The sequence below is a fragment of the Onthophagus taurus genome, chromosome 7 (assembly GCF_036711975.1).
Source record: "Onthophagus taurus isolate NC chromosome 7, IU_Otau_3.0, whole genome shotgun sequence".
Classification (NCBI taxonomy): domain Eukaryota; kingdom Metazoa; phylum Arthropoda; class Insecta; order Coleoptera; family Scarabaeidae; genus Onthophagus; species Onthophagus taurus.
Genome location: NC_091972.1, coordinates 20,908,543 through 20,932,679, shown reverse-complemented (window position 1 = coordinate 20,932,679; position 24,137 = coordinate 20,908,543). Strand labels below are relative to the sequence as shown.

The following is a 24,137-nucleotide window of genomic DNA, read 5'->3' as shown; positions in this document are numbered from 1 at the left end:
AAAGAAATGTTGCAAAAGAATGCATTTATTTTTCATACTGTTTTGGAAAAGACAATAATAGTTAAAGTTTAGTAAAAATATATTATACATATTACAAAAACTGACCAAAAAATTATTGTTCAGAAGGTGAAATTTAATCGGAGTCTGTTAGCTGAAGTTCAACCAATATTTACATTTTGGACATTTTTGGCATTCATAATTTGTCATCCTTCTGAAACCCGTTTCAGTAATACAGGTTGAGCACCTACACTTTTTTGGAGGTGGAGTGGTTGAATTTTCCAAATCATCACCGACGGAACGGAACCTCTTTAGTCGCATCTGTAGGTTAGTGCTTATTCCAACTGTCTTCACACATCTTCGATTCAAGATTCCATGAATCAACTGGTGGGATAACGTTTTCAGGAATACTCTTCTTGGTAGTGGATCCAATCGATTGTCCAGGTAAATCATTTGGAAATTAATGGTTACCAGATTCAATGTTGTGAAAAATCTGCTCGACTCACGCTGTGGATAGCACACATCTGGGCTAAAGAATCGACACGGTCCTTGATGGAATTGTAAAAAGTGATTACCTCTGACTTCTTTATCTCTTCAGATTCAGGATTAATGTTCACGTTCTTGTTGACTCGTAGTGTGTAGGATACTAAAGTTTTCCCACCACCTAAGCCAAACTTGCTAATGCATTGTTTCCTTCCGTTGACTACAATAAAGTCTGGGGGAAACTGCCTTTTATATTTTCTCACTGTTCCAACATATGACAATTTTTTTCTTTTCAAATTATCGATTAGCTCCATATCGGATCCAAACAAGGGCTTAGCCATTCTTTTTACTACATCACATGGCTTATTGCTGACACAGAAAGCACCTTCAGTCTGATTTCCAGCATAAATTTCCATGTTGAAAAATAAATTTCCATGTGTATACATCGTATTGGCATCGACAAGTGCAAAACCTACCTCGAAAACCTGGTAGCATTTCGTCGATTGTAACGTTCTCTCCGACACTATAGCATTTCTGACACTTTTCCACAAATTTTTCAAACACGTCCCGAATTGGAGCAAGACGGTCGATCTTTTTAGTTCTGGTCTAGTAGTAAAATCGTCAAAACGAAGGCAACGTATCAAAGTCTTGAGCCGTTTGATATTCATTACTAGCCCAAATTTTTCAACACCTTCACCTTCTTTTCCCCAAAGTTCCTCCAAACTTTGAGAATTCCTTTTGAGAGCTCCTGCTAAGTATAATAAGCCAATAAAAGCCTTCAGTTCGGATTTCACGGCTGCCGACAGCAAGATACAAATTTCTGGAAAATGTACATGTTCATATGCAATGCGTCTTGAAGGCTAAGCTAAAAAACTGGTATATTTTCAACATCGATCAAAAAAATTGTGTGATACTTTGACAAATTCGCGTGCAATGTGCTTGTGAGATCAATATAACAATAATAACACTAATAAGTTTATTATAATAAGTTTATTGCCACCAAGATTTACAATAATAACAGAAAAATATGCATTATTCTATAATTCTATAACATTAACCCAATTTATCGCCAGGGGCGATGTTTTCAAAAAGACCCAACCGACAATGTATGTATGGAATTAAGATAAATAATTAATATGGCAACTATGGAAAAAAACAAAAAAAAATAAGTCTACATGTCAAGTAATAGAAAAAGAAAAGGAGAGAATAAGACCGAAAGCAAATGGAATTAAGAGAAAAATGATTGGAAAAGAGCAAATAAAGCTATCAGCTGAAGAGAGAAAAGAGAAAAAGCAGATGACATCAAAAATCAGTCTCAGATGACTGTAGAGACAATGATTTCTTAGCGAAGCTGTGAATACGGAAAAGCTACGAGCATTACGCAATTCTGTGGGTAAATTATTCCAGAGTTATAGCTTGTACAGTGAATGATCTGTGATATATTTCAGTACGATGAACAGGAAACATCAGTGAGACATCAGACTGTGCTCTAGTAGGAAGACCGCGAGATGCCACGAACTGAAATACAGTGAACAGGTAAATTGGAGTTTAAGACGAAAGTGTCTTGTATAAGCTGGTTAATATGCGAAAGAACCTGTGCTTCTCAACTGTGAGCATCTCGAGATGATTCATGATCAGGTCGAAAATAAAGCGCAGACAATTATTTTGTAACCTCTCTAATTTGTTACGGAGATTAATCGAGAGGTACAGGACATCGGCATAGTCCAAATGGGAGAGAATTAAAGAATCACAAAAGTTGCGACGAACAATAGGTGGAAGGAAGCAACCAAGTTTGCGTAATGAATAGAAACAGAAATAAACCTTCCTGCAGACAGACTGAATCTGGGGCTGCCAGGACAATGCAGAATCCATCATCACACCCAAGTTTTTAACTATTTGACAGAATTGTATGATGTTACCATTAAGTGTCAGATGGGTAGTATTGATGGAGTAAAATTTTGTTAGCAAAGGTTTTGATCCGAAACTAATAGCTTGAGTCTTTGCTATATTCAAACTCAAGCCATGGCATCTAGACCAGTTTAAAACACTAGCAAGGTCCCTATTAAGCCGCATTACCACTACTGGAAATTCATTCACAGCTGCATATATAAATTTGGAGGTCGTCTGCATATAGGTGAAAGTTGCAGTTAATTATCTTCCAATTAGTAATGCAATTTATGAAGACGGAAAAGAGAAGTGGGCCCAAAACACTGCCCTGAAGCACACCGCAACGGCTTGTAAATACAGACGAGGGAGATGAGGAGTCACGTACACATAAGGAACGATTAGAAAACTGTGATTGAAAACAAGCGACACAGCTCGGCGAAAACCTACAGAAGATAGAATTGTCACCAACAAACTATGATCAACAGAATCAAATGCCCTGCTGAAGTCAAGCAAAATCATTAAGGTCAAACGCCGGTTATCACAACCACGTCTAATATCATCAGCAATTTTAATAAGCGCCGATGTCGTGCTATGACCTGGCCACAATAAAACCTGGAACAATAAGTGCACTCTAAAAAGCACCCAAACTAACGAGGTAGCTGCACTTAAATCATCAAGCGAAGAAAGTAGGCGCAGATTCCTACACTTCCTAGGAGTGAAAGAGGGAACCGAACAATTCTAGCTGTGCCCATCATGCCAGTTACACCCTACGAAGGGTTAATTAAGGTTATGTCGATCATGTTACAGAATCTTCAAGCCAAGTATGTTGCATAACCTTAACAGCTCCATCAACTATTCATTTCTTCAACCCCAAAAACGACAATTTGTTCAATATCTTGCATTTTAACACTCCATTAATGAACGTAAAGTTGACCATGCAAAATTCATAATAATATACGAAGATAATACGAAAGATAATAACAATTTGGATATAATAGTAGTCGAACTTTCACGAATACTCACAGTAATTTCTAGATTCACCGACATAGAAGCTTATCATCAATCGAAAGCTTTCGATAAACTCTAACATATAGCGTACAGCAAATTTTATTACATAATATAGTACAACAATCCTAATTTAATTGCTTTATTACGTAATTTTTCGCGCTCTCCCCGTGTAATAATTTAAGGAAACTGAAATAGAATTTTTTAGTAACTCTTTATGATAACAGAAGTCGATTTTTGCATATAGGCTCACCATCGACCAGCAAATTACACGTTTTAGGCAATTTCAATGGAAATATCTGCACAATGTCTACATTAAAAAAAAAAAGTGTGATATTTCCACTTCGACCTGAATAGGGTCATACACCGACGCGTTGTTAAATCGTAGCGATTTTGTAACGAATTTTTAAATATGTTCAACATTTTCACGATAGTGAAGACTTTTAAATCGTTTTAAAATGTTATATTGTATATATTTTTATAATTGAATTACGGTTATAAATAAATTTTTGATTAATACATCAAAGCGATATTAAAACAATAACGGTATATAACATTATCTTTAATATTTATTGCTAAAATGGTCGGTAATATATTAAAAAACCGTACACAAAATTACTAATCCTTGATGTGTTTCTATTTTCATTGTTATTTATCTACATAATCCGGAACTCGATGTACTAATCGCGAAATTTATCGAAGCTATTCAAACTTTGAACCGTGCACGCATCGTTCCGATAAAAACGAGGGACCTCCAGTTTCCCGTAACCGATATTTGTCAGGCCTTCTATAAATCATATACATAATATCCACAGGTAAGAGACCCCAATACCTGACTGGTAATCGAATGCCAATCGGTTATTTATTGATGGCGTTGTGTATGTGTCGAAAAAACTTTAATATTACCGTCGATTTCGTACGGCATAAATCACCGATCGTATACAGTGTAAGAATAAAAATACCTGAAACTGCAAGGATGTACGCAAACACATCCATCATCGGGCAGACAGAGCTTTTAAAGCTTTTCTGGGCGCACTTTCTCGTCGTCTAGTTTGAATACAACTCTGTAAGTATGGATAGGAACACGGACTCAGAGTTTGTTGTGTAACAAGTTCGATGGGGAAACGAGAACCTTTGATGTATTGCGAAGATAGTTTCCCCGGTTTTACGTGTAAAGTTGGAAATAGACCTTTAATGCTTTTTGTCGGGGACATACAATACAGTATCGCAAAAGTTAATCAAAAGTTACGCAATACCTTTACTTTACTTTATAATTATACTGATCACCTCATTTGTTTACTGCATATGATGTGAATTAAATGAGCATTTTCCGTTGTGTACATTTTCCAATGAGGTTGATTGTAAAATGAGGAACAATAGGTGTTTCTGGGTCAGCATGAGTCAGGGGAAAATAGAACGTGGCCAACAATGGAATAATAACTATGGCTAGCGATATTTTGAAATCCATTTTACCTTAAACAGTCGCTGCATTGTTTTCAGCTAACTCTAGTTATCGATTTTCCAATTCTCTCGGTAAATACTTCGAGATAAGTGCGAAAATAACTATTTTTACAAACCAAACACGACAATAATTTTTTTTATCAAAGTTTTTTTGCCCAAACTTAAGTTAGATTTATTATAAAAAATAATACGTCCCAAATGTTCTTTTCGCCGACTTTTTCCACATAAAGAGGAGAAAGATCGGCAGAGGCAAAAAGTTAAGACGAGGGTTAAAAAGAACGGCGTCGGCCTCATTACTGGTGCAGCCAGCCAGGACAAGTTCGCCATCTGGTATCCACCGTCTAGAACTTTATTTGTTGATTTACGGCACAAGTTCGTTAGAGGTTTAAACAAGAAATTTCGACCTAAAATTAGCCACCATACCGACGCGCTAGATGCCTTCTCGGTAATAAAATAAATAGCGAACCGTATCCTTTTGTTCGAATTCCGGGAGTTAAAATTCATGTCGCCAACTGTAAGAAAGTTTTCCTGTATAAAAGACCAGGAAATTACAACCCATTAAATGGTAATTTTAAAATAATTTTGCTGCCAAATTTACATTTACCGCAGATCGGTGTACCATATACTAATATAACGATACAGGTTTGTGTTTTATTTTTTAATGCGCGTTAATAATTGTAGCGACATAAAAAACACCATACATTATAAACATTATAAACAGATTACCGAGATAGCCTTGCCCGCCGGACTTAATTCTCTTAAGTGCGATTTGGAGAGGGACGACACGGCAAAGTTAATGAATTCGGCACTGAAAAAGGACAACAAAAACGATTGCGGCAAAAAATAAAGCTGGAGTTTAGGGGAAATTACGGCTGTGTAGCAACCATCCCAGCTAGTCCCCAGATTACGGCTTTTGAAATTTAATGATGGTCCGAGGTTCACATTAAAACATCCTTTTTCCTATGTATATTTTTCCAGAACGGAGACCAACAAAAAAATAACTTAAAAGCCTTCATTAAAATATTAATCACCTTTGAGTAATAATATACTTAAATATTATATTTTAGAAAAACTTAACAATGAATTGAGGTTCAATTCAAGGATTATAATCAATTTATTATGTTTCAAGTCTAAAGTTTTAATTAAAAAAATAATGGTGGAGGTGCCGGATTAACTACAAATAAAAATAATTAAAAAGAAAAGTTTAAATACCTAATTTAGGCTACCATACCACCTTCTGTTCTTATATTTTATTAATGGTTAAGATAAGGGAATGTGTGAATTATTTCTTCTTTCCCAATTGAGTACTGTGGCAACCTGATTAGAAACAATCCAAGTTAATGGCTGAAAAAGAACTTAACATTAACATAACAGTATCAAAAATAAAGAGTTCTCCAAAAAACAATTAGGAACCAATAGCATAATTTTCTGGCAGAATAATCACCCTCAATCTTATAAATAATACTAAAATAAGAAACTTTCGGGTTATGTCAAACAGTGTTTTAATAAATGGCACAACCCGAAAGATTCCAGTTTTATATTTAACTTATCGTGTCAGTAATCCAATGCACAAAAGAAATGAAGGAACTACAATAATAACATTAGGGACAGACATCCCAGTGCTACATTCCCATTCCCAATCGCCATACTATAGCAATAATATAGCAATAGATACCACCTAGAAGAAAAAAAAAGGAGTTCTGGAGGAGAGATACCTCATCGCCTGTTGCATTTACACCATGATCTTCGAGGACGTCCAAGTGGTATCTATTCGTATATTTGTTTGGACGTTATTTCATTCTTGATGAAGAGATGGCATTAGATAGAAGAATATGGCGATTGGAAATGGGAATGCAGCACTAGGATGTCTGTGTCCAATGTTGTTATTGTAGTTCCTGCATTTCTTGTCAAAAACACTAAAACTAGAACTTCTGGGTTATGCCAAACAGTATTTTAATAGATAGCACAACACGGAAGATTCTAGTTTTATATTTAAATTATATAATGTCAGTAATCCAATACAGACAAGAAATGAAGGAATTACAATAAGAACATTAGAGACAAACATCCCAGTGCTGCATTCCCATTCCCAATCGCCATATACTTCTGTCAAGTGCCAATACCATGATTACGCATGAAAGATCGTCCAAACAAATTAACCGATACATACCACTTAGAAGATAAAAAAGGCGTCCTCGAGGAGAGCTAGCAACTCCCTATATCTCATCACCTGTTGCTGCCTTTACATCATGATCTTCGAGGACGCCTTTTTTTCTTCCAGGTTGTATCCATTAGTATATTTACTCTCTTTTCAACCCTTTGTATGACAGTATCTGATTCTAATGTTCTCCACTGCGCCAACTCTCGATTTACCCTCCTTCTTCTTTGTCTAAACCTCACAGTCACATGTCAATACAGTATCGACCATAGTCTTTCGAATAAATTTCTTATTATTCCGATTTATGCGTTATCCCGCCAGATAGAATTAAGAGTATCTACCGCTTTTCTCGCTTTATCGACCGTGTTTTTGATTTCCGTCTATCCAATACCATTCTTGTAGACAATGATGCCGACAAGTGCAATTCACCAAAAGATAAAAAAGAAAACATGAACTATCAACACTAAAATGAATTCAGATGATCTAAGAAAGATGAAAAACACTTTAGATGCTATTTACACGATAGCTGAAGTAACGAAAAAAAAGAAATACAAAGAATTGTAGCAAATAAAAAAACGTGAGTGTAGAACACTGATAGATAATACAAAAAAAGAACCTTATAAACAATTTATGATGAATTCAGAAAATAAAATAACTGCTGCCTGGAATATAGTGAAGCAGGAAACTGGAAAAACAAGGCACAAGAAAGAAAATAATTCTCTTCTGGACGTAAATGACCTAAATCAATGTTTTGTAAACAGTAGTAAATCACAAACTATCAATATGGAAATAAGAGATTCTATTGGGCTTGAGCAAATTGAAGAACAAGAAGGAATGCAACTAGAAGAAATTGGAGAAGAAGAAGTGGAAAAGATAATCAAAAACTTGAATAAGACAAATACAAAAGACGTTCACGGGATGACAACAAAACTAATTCAGAATGTAGAACCAACAATAAGAGAAGTATTATGTATATTATTAAACAAATGCTTAAGAGAGGGAACTATTCCAAATGAATTAAAGTATGTTAGAGTCATTCCCATTCAAAAACTAAGGGATTCAAATGATAAAAGTAAATATAGACCAATATCAATAGTACCAATAATGTCTAAAGTTTTTGAAACTATAATAAAGAACAGAATCATGAAACATATAACGGAAAAGAAATTAATAACAAAATACCAACACGGATACCAACAGAAAAAATCAACAATGACAGCACTTCTTACTGTAATTCAGAACATAATAGCTGCTTGTGATATGCAACGTTACACGCAAGTAGCCTTCTGTGATCTTAGCAAGGCTTTTGATTCTGTAGACCATAATATTCTCTTGAAGAAAATAGAGATATGCGGTATAAAAGAAAACGGAAGAAAACTAATCGGTTCTTATCTTTATAATGGGCAGCAACAGGTTTATTGGAATCAAACAACATCTAATTGGAGGAAGGTTGAAATGGGAGTACCACTGGGTTCCGTGCTGGGTCCCATTTTATTCTTATTATACATCAATGACTTGCCTCAAAATATACAGACGGACTCTATGCGTCTATATGCAGACGACACCTCTTTTATAAATACTTCAAACGATTTTCAGGATCAAAAAACTAAAACAACATTAGATACAGCCAATAATTGGTTCAAATCGAACTATTTACGTTTAATACTTACCTTTTTTACGAGAAAAAGACAAGAGGTAAAAAATCGAACGACAAAGATTAATATTATCTGAAACCTTTTCTTGGAGTGATCACATAATTAAGAAATTAGCGAATTCACTATATTGCCATTAGTGGTATCTAAAATATTGCCTGGACAAGAGCTAAGAAATATGTATTTTGCGTACTTTTATGGTATGGCAGTATATGGACTACTCACATGGGGTGCATCAAGAGAGTTCGAAGAGATTTTTAAAATGCAAAAAAGGCAATAAGGATTTTGAAGCAGCTAGGATACAGGGAAAGCTGTAGAGGACACTTTAAGAGTATAAACATTTTAATAATACCATCATGTTTTATTCTTACTTGCCTCTAACATGTACACGAACAAAGAATTGGTTAGATATAAAGACTCGCACAATAATTATGACATGCGCTTTGGAGATAATTTATTACCACCTCTTCACAGAGTGCAGAAATCGCACATTTCAATCAAGTTGTATAATGCTTTACCATTGAGGTTAAGGAAACTGTAGGGAAAAATATTTCAAAAGGAAGTGAAGAGAATGTTATTAGAAAACGAACATTATTCACTTGATGAATTCTATCGAAAAATATTGTTATATTGTTATATAGATATTCAATCTTGTCAATTTTTAAACACGCAGTTTTTCAACATAACTTCCATGGCATATGCGTCCTGTGCTATAATTGTTATGACGTCAGTGAACCTCAATGAGCAGAAATAAGTGTTATTAATCTGAATGCCCTTACACTGACATGATCTCAACTACATATTTATTGCAGCGTCTTCATAATGATGAAACATAATTGGTGACAAGTTAATCCCCTGACTTAATCCTTCACTAGGGTATATTGCTTCTGACTACTTGCTTCTTATATTCGGTATATTACTTCGTTGTTAATTGGTGTAATTGTCCGTGCATGAATCCACTTAGATCTCTTCCGTTCGTAGCCTTTTCTGAATAAATTTTTCATATAAGCTGCTAAATGAACTGATTATGGTGAGCTCTCTATATCTACTTGGCTCCATTCTATTACCTTTTTTTAAAATAATAACTCTTTGACTCGATAGACCAATATCTCAACCCCATATGTAATGAGGTCTGTAGGTATATTGCCTGATACTGGCGATCTTCCATTCTGCCAGTACTTTATAGTTACATTCCAGTCATTCTTCTTTGTAATAAGTATCTTTAAATCTTTTGTAAACCAGAACGGTTGCTTTTTTCCTGTTTTGCTTTTTATATTCTCCCAATGCCTTTCTGGCCGCTTTATGATATCTAACTTCGAAAAACTTCCGTATACTGTGCAAGTTAAAGGTGCAAGTTGTACCTTTCACAGTGACCGTCCTACTTATTTGTCTCGTTATCCAATTCTTGGCCGTATTGTGTTTGTAGAAGTGGTGAAAGAGACAAACCTGACTCTTCTCTTAACTCTACAGTCGTTTACTGTAAGATATTTTACTTCTTAGCCGTTACATAATCAATGATTGACTTTTGGTGACGTGAAGCGGTAGATAACTTTATGTGAGAACATAGTATTTATTACCACAACACTCAAAACTCACAATCCCATTATCACAACGACATTTCACTCTCACATTTAATTCACCTGCTAGTATTACCTCTGTACTAGTTTTCAGGTCACATAAAATATTTGTTAGCTTCTCGTAGAAGTCGTTCTTTATCTTATTATCCGCGCCTTCTTGGTACTATTACAACAGTTTCGTTTCCTTATAATTTAAGAGTGACTGTTATAATTGTGTTAGGCGTGAAGAATACTCTTAGCAGAATATGAATTTTGAAAAGTCTAGATCACAAATTCAGGCTCTGTTTAATTTGAACTTCTGATAAAGATCATTTTCCAAGTATAGTGGTGATGAGAAACCTTGACGACGATATGTTATTCCTGTACCACTGATAGTTCCTCATAAAACTTATGTGACCTGAAAACCTGAACTTATGTCATAAATCTTTATGAATCATTTCATGGAATATCGAGTTGCAGAACTTTTGTCCCACATAATGTATATCTGCCGAAATCATGACTTTTGCTGCCAGCGTGCAAAGATCTTAAGAAACCCATCTTGCAAATATTAAAGAAGTGAATGAAGAAGTAACAGAATGAAGAATTTAATACGAAGTAGGTCTATTTTACGATGATATGGAAGTTGCTACAAACCTAACCCCACAAAAACATTACTTGGAACTTTTGAATCAAACGGCAGAAACGAACGTGGCCAGTTTTTGCTAAAAAAACATCTTCTCCAGGTCGAAAGGTCCTTTTCCAGAACGAAATAGATGTTATAATAACTGAAAAGACCTGTTACAATAAAAATTATCTGCCAATCCAAACAAAATATTCTATATCTAACAGCCACCTTTGTCGTAATGGTTTATGAGCGAATCGCATCTGTATCGAATTGAATACAGATTTGATCTGTATGAAACAACGGACTTTCATCGCATCACTCAATCTTTGTCACATATTATGTAATAAGCTTACAACAACTAGTTTTTACCCATTATATGTACAATTGTAATCCAGGTGGTCTTTTCATGGTGTTGCACACGAGATATCTTAAAATTTTTGACATTATTCACTACAAATTATGTTGTATCAACGTTACCAATAATAATAACACCTTTTAAGGTTGCCCTCAAAATCAAAATTTCAGTCTAATTTTTATTTGTGAGATCTTCACCGGACGGATTATATGAATTACACCCCCATAACTAAAGTGGATGTATAAATCGGCTTTTATAACTAAATAAGTTTTCGCGAAGTTGTACCTGCTCTCGACTACTTTTTAAGGGAGATTATCCCTCCTTACCTTCCACACAGCTTTATTTAAAATATTATTTTCTTACCACTAGAATAAGACAATGAATAAGTAATGTTTGAATAATGTTTTGAATAAGTAATTAAAGGATTATTTATGTGTATATCAAAATTTATTTGTTATTAATAGGTGTATAATAAAATATTAAAATCTCATTAAAACAATCTCCCTTTACACGTGTAAATCCCACGTAGGGAGACCGTTCATTCCTTGTTGCTTCGAACAATTCAAACAATTTCATGTTCGTTCATTGTTCTGCTTCCAGTCGCCCCGGTGTGCAGACCAGGACAAGCGAAAAGCTTCGGCGTGGCTAGACACGAACGTGCCAAGATCCCCTGCGAACTCGAAGCCAACCCTGTTTCCGGCCTTGTGTTCACTTGGAAGTTCAACAACAGCGCTGAAACTATAGACATCCAACAGTCTCACGTGTTCAATGATGGCGCTACCAGCAACGCTATCTACACTCCCATGACCGAACCGGACTACGGAACACTTATGTGTTGGGGTAGAAATGAAATTGGTATACAAAAGGAACCGTGTGTTTATTATATAAATCCAGCAGGTAATTAAGATTTATAAAATAAATAAAAATAAGGAATGATTGGTCCGCTAGGGAGATGAGATCTGCTTTGAGTAAAAAGTATGCAAACGAATTTTATCTCGGTCTTCCACTAGTCCGGCTCTGTCCTCGTTTTTAAAACGCGACCGACCGGGGCGAGAGCCGTAAATCTCGCATTCGGATGCAAAATAAAACTACTAGAGGTCGGACGGTTGCCACCCTGCCCTCTGGGGGTCGAATAAATTCCGGACAGTCGCCCTTTTTGCCAGACGCTAAAACTGCTAAAAGACGAATTTTCACCGCGTCCGGAAAAAAACGGGGTGCACGAGCGCTTTAAGTAAATAAATCGTAGGTTTACGGATTATAAGCTTTGTTTACCGACCCCTCCAAAAATATTATCTACTGTCTGCCAGGAGTGGGCAAAAACGATACGCATTAATAACGCTTTCGCGCTTATTATCTAGTTACAGCCAGGGGTTAATTCCATAAAGTACTTTTTTTACTTACTCTATTATCAAAACTACAAATAATCCATCTTTTTATACCTTACTTTATGAGATGCTTTTATTCATCCCCCATATTCAACGCCATTAATATAAATCCCGACCTCTTTGTATTTCCCCCCTACATAACACTCTTAACCTTCATCCTTTATCCTTCTGTCAACGTAATTGGATTTTGAGGTCTTCACCTCAAAGACTTCAAAAAGATTCTTAAACTCCAAACATATATATGGACGTTATTTACCTTTAACTAAACAGAGATAGTATTGAAGTCAAGTAAAGTAAAGTAAACACTTCACTTTCTATTATTATTCCGTAGGAAAACCGGATCCTTTATCGAATTGTACGATTTTAAATGAAACCGCGGAATCCCTCCACGTCGAGTGCAGTGAAGGTTTCGACGGGGGTCTCCACCAGGAATTCATTATGGAGGTTTACGACGCCTCCACCAAAAAATTAGTCAGCAACGTTACTTCCAGGATACCGATATTTACCGTGGGCGGTTTGGAATCTGGATTAAGCTTCGAAATCGGACTTTACGCCACAAACAAGAAAGGTCACAGCGATGTCGTCCGATTACAAGCGTTCACTTTAAAATCGGCCGAAAAACATACAGGTAATAACTTTTTTTTCTACTTTACAATGTCCACCAATAAGTCAGCAACACTCTGTTTTCATTCGTTCTATAACGAAATAACGCGAAATTTGCAAAAAATCATATCGTCTGTATTTTTAAGAATAATGATTTATGTATGTTAAATTCAAGTACGACAATATTATTGAAATTTCCAGGAAAAAAATATTGAAGAAGAAATTGTCAATTTATAAATCAAAAATAACGCGAAATTTTCAAAAAATCATATCGTCTGTAGTTTTAAGAACCATGATATGATATGTATTTTAAATTGAAGCTTAAAGATTCTAGTTTATGATATGATATAAAAACTATAAGATAATTATTATTGAAATTTCCAGGAAAAAATTATTAATGAAATTAATCTTTTATTAAATCTTTTTCCTATTCCTCCTTCCACCTCTTCCACTCCCTCTGGTTTCTGGCTAATTCCTTTATATCTGCTAGAGTCTTCCCTCGCTTCTCAACTTCTGCTATTCTTTCTTCCCACTGCTTCCTAGGTCTTCCCCTCTTTTTCTTATCTTTATTGTTTGCTTCAAATGCCTTTTTACTATAGTGTTATGTTCCATTCTAATTATGTGGGCGTACCAGTTTAGTTGCTTTCTCTTTACTTTGCTAATTATCTCCTCTTGATCTACTCTCAGTCTTATTTCTTCATTCCCTGTCGTATCCCACTTCGTCTTCCCCACTATTTTCCGTAAAAATTTCATTTCCATTGCCGTGATCTTTCCTTATCTTGGAGTGTCCATCATTCTCTGGCATATGTTAATATGTTAATATTGGGACTGCCACCGTGTTGTACACTTTCAATTTTATCTATCTCCTTCTTCCCAAAAATTGTTCTGTTTAGAGTATGATATACGTTGTTTATTTTCCTTATTCTTGCATTTATGTCGTAATCTATCCTTCCATCTTGTGTCCCAAGTACTCATATGATGATACTTCTTCTATCTTTTGCTCCTTAATAAATATTTCTTTCGGGTTATTTCTTATTTCCTTTTTATTTATTATCACGATTTTACATTTATTTACATTCAATTCTAGGCCAATCTTTTCAATTTCTTCTGTCCATATTTCAACTAACTTCCTTGCCTTTTTAGGGTTCCTGCTATCAGCACTATGTCGTCAGCATACAGTAAATTTTCTATTTTTACTGGTTCCAAACATTTATAACCTATTACTGTTTGATATTTATTTGTTCTTGTATTTTTTATCACTCTGTCCATTAATATTATAAATAACAAGGGGCTTAGGCTATCGCCTTGTTTTATTCCCTTACTCATTTCAAAAGTTTTTGATATTTCTCTCTTCATTCGTACTATGCTCTTGACTTTCTTGTATAGGTTTTCAATTATATTTGTTAGCTTTTGTGGTACCATTAGTTGTTCTAGACACTTCTATATAATACTACGGTTAACCTTCTCAAAAGCTGTTTTTAGCTCCAAGAATATTAGGAATAGTTCATTGTCCGTCTCTATTCTCCTTTGGATGATATTTCGGATTATATGTACTTGCTCTGTATGCTGCTTGTTCATATTCTAGTTAATTTTCCACTACTCCTCTTAACCTTTTTTCTATTGTCCTTGTGTATAATTTGTAACTTGTAGATGATAGGCATAGGGCTCTGTAATTTTCACACTATCAGCTTCCTTTTTTAGGTATTGGTAAGATGATATTTTCTTCCCAATCTTTCGGGATTGTTTCCGACTCTCCTGCGATTTTATATATACATAGAAGCCACTCCTTCCCTTTTATTCCCAAATATTTTGTAGCCTTGTCTGTTTTCATCATGTCCAGAATTTCCCTTGTAGTTGTCTTTATCTTATTGATCTTATCTTTCACGGCTTTTATTTGTTTCCTTTGATCTCCCTTCAGTTTTCTTAAGCTTGTTACGAACTCTTCCCAACTTTTCTTTTTCGCGTCCCTTACCACATTTTTAGCTACATCTCTCTTCGTTCTATAGGTTGCTCTATCCTCTTCCGAATTAGCTATTATGTATTTCTTCCATGACTCTTTCTTCTTCTTCATTGCTTGTCTGACCTCTTCGTTCCACCAGTGTGTTCTGTTTGTCTGATTATTATATATTATCATTCCACACACCTCCATAGCTTTATTTCGCATTATCTTTCTTCAACTTTCTTCCAACATGAAATTCAACAAGAAATGTTGATTTTATAAATATAGGTTATGCCCTTCATGCAATAAGGACCAGGACACATTCGTCCCACTAGACACTTTGGATGGGACACATAAAACCCAATAGACTTGAAAATAATTTTATTCATACAGAAGTAATATAGAAAAACACGTAATTCGCATTATTGCAGATGGTACGGAGTGAAGCATGTTTTGCATAATGGTATGTTACAGCTTTGACACAGAGTTTTCGTTCTGGTTTCCCTTTGCTGTTGTGTGCATCCCGAACAACGACGTTTGGTAGAGCCCTCAATGGGTAAATAATCTCCCACGTATCGGAGTGTAGGTTTCTTTTTACGAGGTCGGCCCAATGATCTTCTTTTTACATTTGCACCATTTCTGCCTAACGCAATCAAATATTCTGCTATTGTAATTAGGTATGGTAGGAATGACGTTTTTGTGCACTTTGCGTCATCGTGAAGAATATGAGCATTCCTTGCAGCCCTCATGAGTAGTTTGAAAAAAACTTTTTTCCACCACTTATTGGATCTCCGATCAAAATCGTATAACCCAACAATTTGATCTGTTAGATTCACTCCTCCCATGTGTTCATTGTAAAACTTCAGCATTGTTGGACACTGGAATTCTTTCTTCGTTCCATCTTTCATAGTTCGCTGTACAACTGTAGTTTCATCAGTGAAGCAATTACTAATTACTAGTACATCTTTCGTGTCTTGCCATCTGCAGACAATTGTGCCATTTGCAAACTGAAATTGACTTTCTCCTCGTTCTAGTTTTCCAGAAAATTTAGGAACATTTTTACAATTTCGCATCAGAGTTCCAACAGCAGAAAACTTGATAGTGCCAAGTAAGCGAACGGAAGAAAAAAATCTATCAAATGTCAGTACTACATTTATGCATTTAATTGTGCCTGACAATTTGAGAACTCTTTCGCTAAGTGCCCCTTCATAGACATCCATTTCTTTACCAGCATACATATTTAGATCATAAACATATCCTGTGAGTGAATCGGAGCGTACCCAAATCTTTATGCCTCGTTTGATTGGTTTCATTGGTAAGTATTGCTTGAGCGAAGATCGTCCTTTGAATTTCGTCATTGATTCGTCAATACTTTGAAAAGTAGAGTCAGAACGATATTTAGTAAAGGTGGATTTGAGGCAGTTGACTACTTCTTTGATATAATATATCTTTTCCGAACCGTTCGGTTTTTCTGAATCGTTGAAGTACATTTTGGATAATAACAATTTACAACGATCTCTGGATATTGCTTTTTTTATTGCGCTGTTGCACAATGATTCATTATTAGACCAGTAGTTGTTGAATTCTGGCACACGATTGTAGCACATTATGAGGGATACACCTACTACAATCATTATTTCATGATAATCTGATTCTACTCTCTTTTTCTTGGTATCTTTCTGAAATATTTTCAATCTGGCGTTAGTGCATTCAGCAATTCGCATAAATAGACTTCTTGGGAAAATCTTCAAGAATACGTCGATATCCTTCATTTCTCTGGGTAGATAAGAAATAACTGCTATATTTTGGGTAATGGGAAATCTTGGATTAAATTGTAGATTACTGCTAGTCCAAAATTTTACACCATCCGAAGGAGTAGCCACGTTTTCACTTTCAAGTATCTCATTACTTTCCTGGACAATCTCATGGTCATGGTTTATTTCATGTGGCGCCATTTCTTCATTACTAGAGCAATCGTCAGTAGATATGTTATTAGACTCTGTGTCGCTGTCTGTGGGACTATAATTTTCATCTGATGAATCTTCGCAATGAAATGGATCTTCTTCGTCATCACTCCAATCACCTTCAAATATTCTGTTTGATTCTTTTTCGAGTTCCCTCTCGGTGAGTGGTCGATGGCTCATTGTTTTATAGGGACCCACTTTACAAAGCACTAAAAATCGCCACGTTTTATGAGTACACTATGGTTGGAAGTAAGTACAATGCTTATTACTAACCTTAGAAAGTCGTTTCAACAGAGTTTACGCATTGGCACACTTATACTTACAATTAGACTTGGTAATCTAGTTTATAATAAAGCACGTGTATTCTGGAACGATTTCAATTGGAAACTGAGAGGTTATGTGTGCATTTGTAAACAAAGTTTTGAATGGTGTACAGTGTAGGACTGATATATTTATATATACTGTAAAAACGGGGCGGATTTATCCCAATAGGCATCAGAAAACGTACGTGGGACACATATGTCCCGATAGACTCCAAAAGGTTAATAGTTGCCATGACTAGACTGTGGTTGGTTCCAATTTCTGCATCTGCTTCAGTCTTTATCTCCTCGACTCTGTTTTGGAGATTCCGGGTGTATGTGATGTAATCAGTAATACTTTTAACGTTCCTTTCTTTCGCCACAAACGTATATTTATCTTGCCTCCTCTGACTCCACATAATGTTTCCGATCAATAAGTCGTTTATTTGATAAAATTCCAGCATTCATTACCCATTTCTATTCATTCACTGCCTCTCCCCGATCTCCATATTCTCGTATACTGCCTCTCCCCTTGTGTATATCATTAACTATTCTCGCATTCCAGTTTCTGTTCCTTTCCGTTTAGATCAATTCACAATTCCAGACTTATTTACTCTTTTGTTTAATTCCTCTGTTATAATTATTTCTAGAAGTATAGATTATAATTGTTTGATAATTGTATGCTTCCCCTTCCCTTCTTTTTCACTTCAGTAATTCCCATTATTTCTATCCCAAACCTCTCCATCTCCTCCATTATTTCACTTTCCTAATTCGTTAAGTTGTAATCCTCATCTTTATAACTTTCCTATTTTCTCCTTGCTTTTCCTTGCGTTTATCCATATTCGTGCTATTTTCATCCTTCCTCTTCTTTTTACACTTAGTTTTTAATTTATACGGCGTTTCTTTTTTTCTTCTTCCATATCGTCCGGTGATCTTTCCGAAACTGTACGTTTATTATTCCTGCCAGCTTTTTCATCCACTATCTTCCCCTCGTCGTTTGCATCCTTTACATTTATTTTGTTGTATTGTAAATGAGCTTTAACTCCTTTCCTCCTGAGTTTCCTTAGTTGAGTCATCAAATCATATCTCTCTCTCTGAATTTTCTTAGAGTAGTCCTCATCTATCCATGTTCGTTCCTTTCAACCCTTTAGCGTTTTTTAGGATATTCATCCTTCTGCCTTCCTTTGTAAGTTTTACTAATATCGGCCTATTGTTGTTCTCTTTATATATTCTTATTCTACTTGTGATATCTCCGATATTCCTCATCAAGTTAATCACCTTATTCTCTTTCTTTTCGAAATCTTCAAATCTCTCTTCTTTAATTCCCTTTATTACCACATTTGTACGTCTCACCTCTCTATCCAGCATATCCATACGTTTCTCCTGTTCCACAATCTTCCCCTTCAGTTCCTCATTTTCCCTTTTGTATCCATTTATCTCCATTCTGATATCGGTTAGCTGTTCCTATAATACGAAATTTTAATAAAATCATACCGGCTGTATGTGGAAGAATTATAATATGATATGTATGTTAAATTGAAGCTTAAAGATTTTAATTTACGATATGGTATAAAAACTATAAGATAATATTGTTGAAGTATCCTAGAAAAAATTATTAAAGAAGAAATTGACAAATTTATTAAAAAAAATAATGGGAAATTTCAATAAAAGCATATCATCTGTATTTTTAAGAATTATGATATGATATGTTATGTTAAATTTAAGTTTAAAGATGATAATTTATGATATGTCATAAAAACTACAAGATAATATTATTGAAATTTCCAAGAAAAAAAATATTAATGAAGAAATTGCCAAATTTATAAATCAAAAATAAAACGAAATTTTAATAAAATCATATCGGCTGTATTTTTGAGAATCACGATATGATACGTATGTTAAATTGAAGCTTAAAGATTCTAGTTTATGATATGATATTAAAACTATAAGATAATATTATTGAAATTTTTAGAAAAAAATTATTATAGAAGAAATTGCCAAATTTATAAATCAAAAATAATACCAAATTTTGATAAAATCATATTAACTGTATTTTTAAGAATTATGATATGATATATAGGTTAAATTGAAGCTTCAAGATTGTAGTTTATGATATGATATAAAAATTATAAGATAATATTATTGAAATTTCTAGGAAGAAATTATTAAATAAATTGTCATATTTATAAATGAAAAAGCATACGAAATTTTGAAAAAATCATATCAACTGTATTTTTAAGAATCACGATATGATATATATGTTAAATTGAAGCTTAAAGATTGTAGTTTATAATATGATATAGAAACGATAAGATAATATTATTGAAATTTTCAGGAAAAAAATATTAAAGAAATTGCCATATTTATAAATCAGAAAGAATACCAAATTTTGAAAAAATCATATCGGCTGTTTTTTTAAAAATCATGATGTGATATGTGTGTTAAATTGAAGCTTAAAAATTCTAATTTAAGATATGATATAAAAAATATTAAATAAGACTTCGCGCCATTCGATTTTTTTCCGTGACTATACCTTAAGAATGAGTTGTATAATCAAGGTGTTGAAAACAAATATAAAAAAAAAACAAGGTGTTGCTGACCTATTGGTGGATACTGCATATAACTCAAAAATAATAATAAACTAAAAATAAAAAATTTAGTTTTATCTTCAAATATCGTTGATCCAAAACCTCCAGAAAATTGCACGTTAAAATACCATACGAAGAAGTTCCTGCAAGTTCGATGTCAAGTTTCTAAAGATCAAAAACAACCCGGTTCAACGTATTTACTTCAAGTTTACGATGCCAATACGAGATTATTATTAGCAACGGCAACATCACAAGTAGCTGATTCAATAACCGTGTCATCTTTACCAAAGGATCACGACAGTTTACTATTATTTGTTAGGACAGTAACACCAAAATCAACCACGAGTAACGCTGCTATATTGTATGCTCCACCAGCTACATCAAACAGTTTTGTTTCAGGGGGTAAGAACCCATCAGTTCTTTTTAGGGCGATAAAATCCCTTAATAAATCGCTTTGGTGTTTTGGTGATGGATTTGAAATAATTTTATTCGATTATCTATTTAAAACATCTTTTAGCTTTGCTTGGGGTTTTTCTTTAATCTTCTAAATAATTCTAAATTAAAAAATCGAAATATTCCTTAAATAAATATCCTTTACAGCTTCAACCCCAGTATTTCTTCAAATAACTCCAATTCTAGGAGCACTAATCGGAGTGGTTGTGGCACTGATCCTGGTCGCAATAATTATAGTCGTCGTGATTCGTCTTAGAAACGGCGACGACCACGAAGATAAAGATTACGACGACGGTGGACTTTCGCCAAGCGGACGAAGATGTGTTGCCGGAAGCGGAGATAAAGCCAGCACGGAACCGCTTAACAAAGATTTAAACGATAGTGTGGATAGTCTCGAGGAGAAAAATCCCGACATCATACCCCAAAATAATTGCGAAGACGAGTACATGGAAGACGAGCGAGGATTCGAAAGACTTAATAATTCTACTTTGTATAGAAGAGTTAACCCGAATAATGTTAATAAAAATTTTGATTATCCGAAAACAGTAAGTAATTTTTCTTTTATTAAAACTAACCATTACTAACACACAATTTCTCATTGTAGAATGATGAAATAACTTACGCTGAATTATCTCTACCAAATCAACAGATGCCCCACGTCATTTATAATCAACAGCCGATGCCGATGGCGATGATTCCAAGGCAGGAACCGACGGTGTACGCACAAATAGATGTCAATAAGAGAATACAGACATGTCTACAAACGCTCAGTCCACCGCATCCCTCAACATTCCAACCGATGCATCACCCTCATCCGCATCATCCATATATGCCTAGATTGAGAGAGGAACGGATATTACATGAAAATGTTGTCAATACAGAAACTCCTTTGGTTAATCCACGAGATAGTAGCGTAAGTTATTTAATTTTAGAATAATCTACTAATGTTATTTTACATTGCATATCACAACAAAATTAAAACAAATTATTACCTTAATTCAAAGATTTTTCGTACAATATTTGCTTATAATGTATTTTTAAAACGGTTGTCTTAACAAAAATTTCGATATCTTCACTAGGTGGCCTAAATTTTTGAGGATATCTTAATAAGTGTTGCAGCTATCAATATTTTTGTAAATAATATTTGTTTAGAATTGAAAAACAAGCATCTTTTATTAATAACAGTTTTTTAAATTGCTTAGCTTTAATTTCCTTGTGAAACGTACAGTTTTTGTAATAGACCAAAACCTCGATATAACGAATCTCTTTAGAACGGATTTCGGATATAATAATATATACAAAATATTTTTAAGTCATACTATTAATAGGTATTATCTATTTAATATACAGGTTGATTCAAAAAACCGCTGACAGACGTCTAGGGCAGGTAATATATAAAAAATTAAGATGAAAAGTCTTAATAGTTTTTAAGAAAAACGCGTTTGTAGAAAATTTGTTAATCCAATCAAAAACTGTTGCTTTAATCAAAGTTTTGTAAGAGACCAATTGATAGATAATTGACCACTTTATACGAAAATACTGCTCGTTTGACAAAATTACCAGTGGCGTTGAATACATTTTTAAAAAAGCTATATCTCGTTAAGGAGGCATTTGCGATCCGATGTATATTAAGATTATTATCTTAATTTTTCATGTGTTATCTACTCTAGAAATCTGTCAACGGTTTTTCGAATCACTCTGTATAAGTATATTTAATGGGGCCGTTACCCTCAATCGAATAGAGAGACCGTCTTTCAAAAAATTGATAAACTATATAAAAACAGAAGTATTAGTAACATTTTCAGGTCCTAAAAGTATTTAATTTTTGCAATAATTATTATTAAAATTCAAAATCCCCTCTATAAAAGCTTTGGTGACGTTTACAAACTTTTCGTGTAAGATCAAGAAGACACAAACGTGCATCGTTCGGATTACTCTATCTACTCGAAACGACGATGACGTCACCAAAGTTTTATCAAATTTTCAATTTTTTTTTTTTTTGAAAAACTAAAGCCCAGTTTGAAAAATAAAAAATTATAGAAGTCTTTAATTTTGCTAAACTATGGAATAAGGCTTATTCAATAAGCCAATAACAAAAAATGTGTAACGGCCCCATTATAAATGTTAGTGCTCATAGATAGAATCCAACCCGGGTTATTCCCAAAGTTACTCTATTCCATATTTATAAACTCAGGATATTCCTAGAGTTGTCTATACGATGTATAAATCAAGGACGTTAGTCGTGGTTTTAATTCAGCAAGTTATTCAGCGCTACATTATATTTTTATTGAACGAAAAGTAGAACAAACACTAGACCTACAACTAGAAACATTCGGGTTTAGCCGTATGTCTCTTAAGACATAGCGTTAGATTGTTATATATTTATATTGAACTAAAACTAGAACTAACACTAGACCTAGAACTAGAAACATTCGGGTTTAGCCGTCTTAAGAGAAACACAGCTAAACCCACATATACCTAGTTCTAGCTCTAGCATTAGTTCTAGTGCTAATCTTAGTTCTAGTTTTAGTTGTTATTCAACGTTAGATTATTGCATACTTTTCATTGAACTAAAAATGAAACTAACACTAGACCTTGAACTAGAAACATTCGGGTCTAGTCGTCTTAAGAGACGCACGATTAAAATCTTCACTTTATATTATGGACTTTAAGTTTCAAACTAACAACATTACAAAACACAAACAGAATAAATTAAGTATTTGCCAATTCAAAGTGTGAAATAGTAGTTGCGTGACGTCACGAACGGGCCTTCGAGCTGTACACCTGTTCCCGGGATGTACACTGTGTTAATTAATTATCGTACCCGACGTCATCATTGCAAGTATACAACCAATATCACAGTATTCGTATTGCAATACGCAAATCGCTTTATTGGTTACATACTTGCAATGCCCGATAATTAATTAACACACTCCTCGTAGATTTTACCGTCCTTGGTATAAATATAAATCCACGTAGACTGAACGTAAAAGTGTGGATAGCTGTCCGAATTTGATTTGACTATTTGAATGAATCATTTGAATATTGATTCATTCAAATAGTTTTTTTGATATTTCCACCAGATTCTATAATGTTGTATAAGTTAATTTTTTTTTAGTTATTCTGATAATTATTGATTCCCGTTCTTCTTCCCTTTCCCCATTTTTTATCACTTATGTTTGGTTCTTTTGCTCATTGTGTTTTGTTCTCTAACTCTCAGTATCTTTTCATAATTTTATTTTCCTTCAGCAGTACTTTGCCCTTCTTATCTTTTAATGCTTAGTACATTTTAATCTCTTTTCTATTCTTAAGAATTTCAGCATTCGATAGAATAGCTTCTGATTTTCTGCGCAAGTCTTTTCTATTTTCTCTCCAAATTATTTCTATTATTAATTTTTGGCAGCAATTATTATTTCCATATCTTCTTCCTTTATCGTTGGTAATTATTGTAACTTTCTTGAGGTTTTTGTCAGATAGTCCTTTCATATCTCTTTCTTTTTCAGCTTAATTTTGCACTACAGCCCTTCTTCAGGTCTATTTCTCCTTTATTTTTGCCTCCGCACGTTTCTATCTTCTGCCGCCATGCCCTACACTGGCATATCCAGAAGAAACCAACCCCAACCTTTCTTTTAAACCATGTCGTCTTAATATTATATGTGGAAGAGAAGGAAAACAAAAACTCCAGTTTTTGGCCTTAAAAGATGAATCGTATAAGTATTTTTATTAT

General features: G+C 34.2%; 1 protein-coding gene across 6 annotated transcripts in view; it reads left to right on the top strand.

The window, feature by feature from the left end:
- Window positions 1–24,137, top strand: part of LOC111424670 (nephrin-like) — a 365,438-nt gene that overhangs the window by 337,763 nt on the left and 3,538 nt on the right. For 2 of the 6 annotated variants that reach the window (XM_023058293.2, XM_023058292.2), the window contains 5 exons: window positions 11,780–12,076; window positions 12,896–13,192; window positions 20,030–20,359; window positions 20,558–20,955; window positions 21,015–21,323. In XM_023058293.2, the coding sequence (XP_022914061.2) occupies window positions 11,780–12,076; window positions 12,896–13,192; window positions 20,030–20,359; window positions 20,558–20,955; window positions 21,015–21,323 (1,631 nt within the window). The remainder of the gene's footprint in view (window positions 1–11,779; window positions 12,077–12,895; window positions 13,193–20,029; window positions 20,360–20,557; window positions 20,956–21,014; window positions 21,324–24,137) is intronic. The other 4 variants (XM_023058294.2, XM_023058296.2, XM_023058298.2 and 1 more) reach the window with 4 other exon arrangements.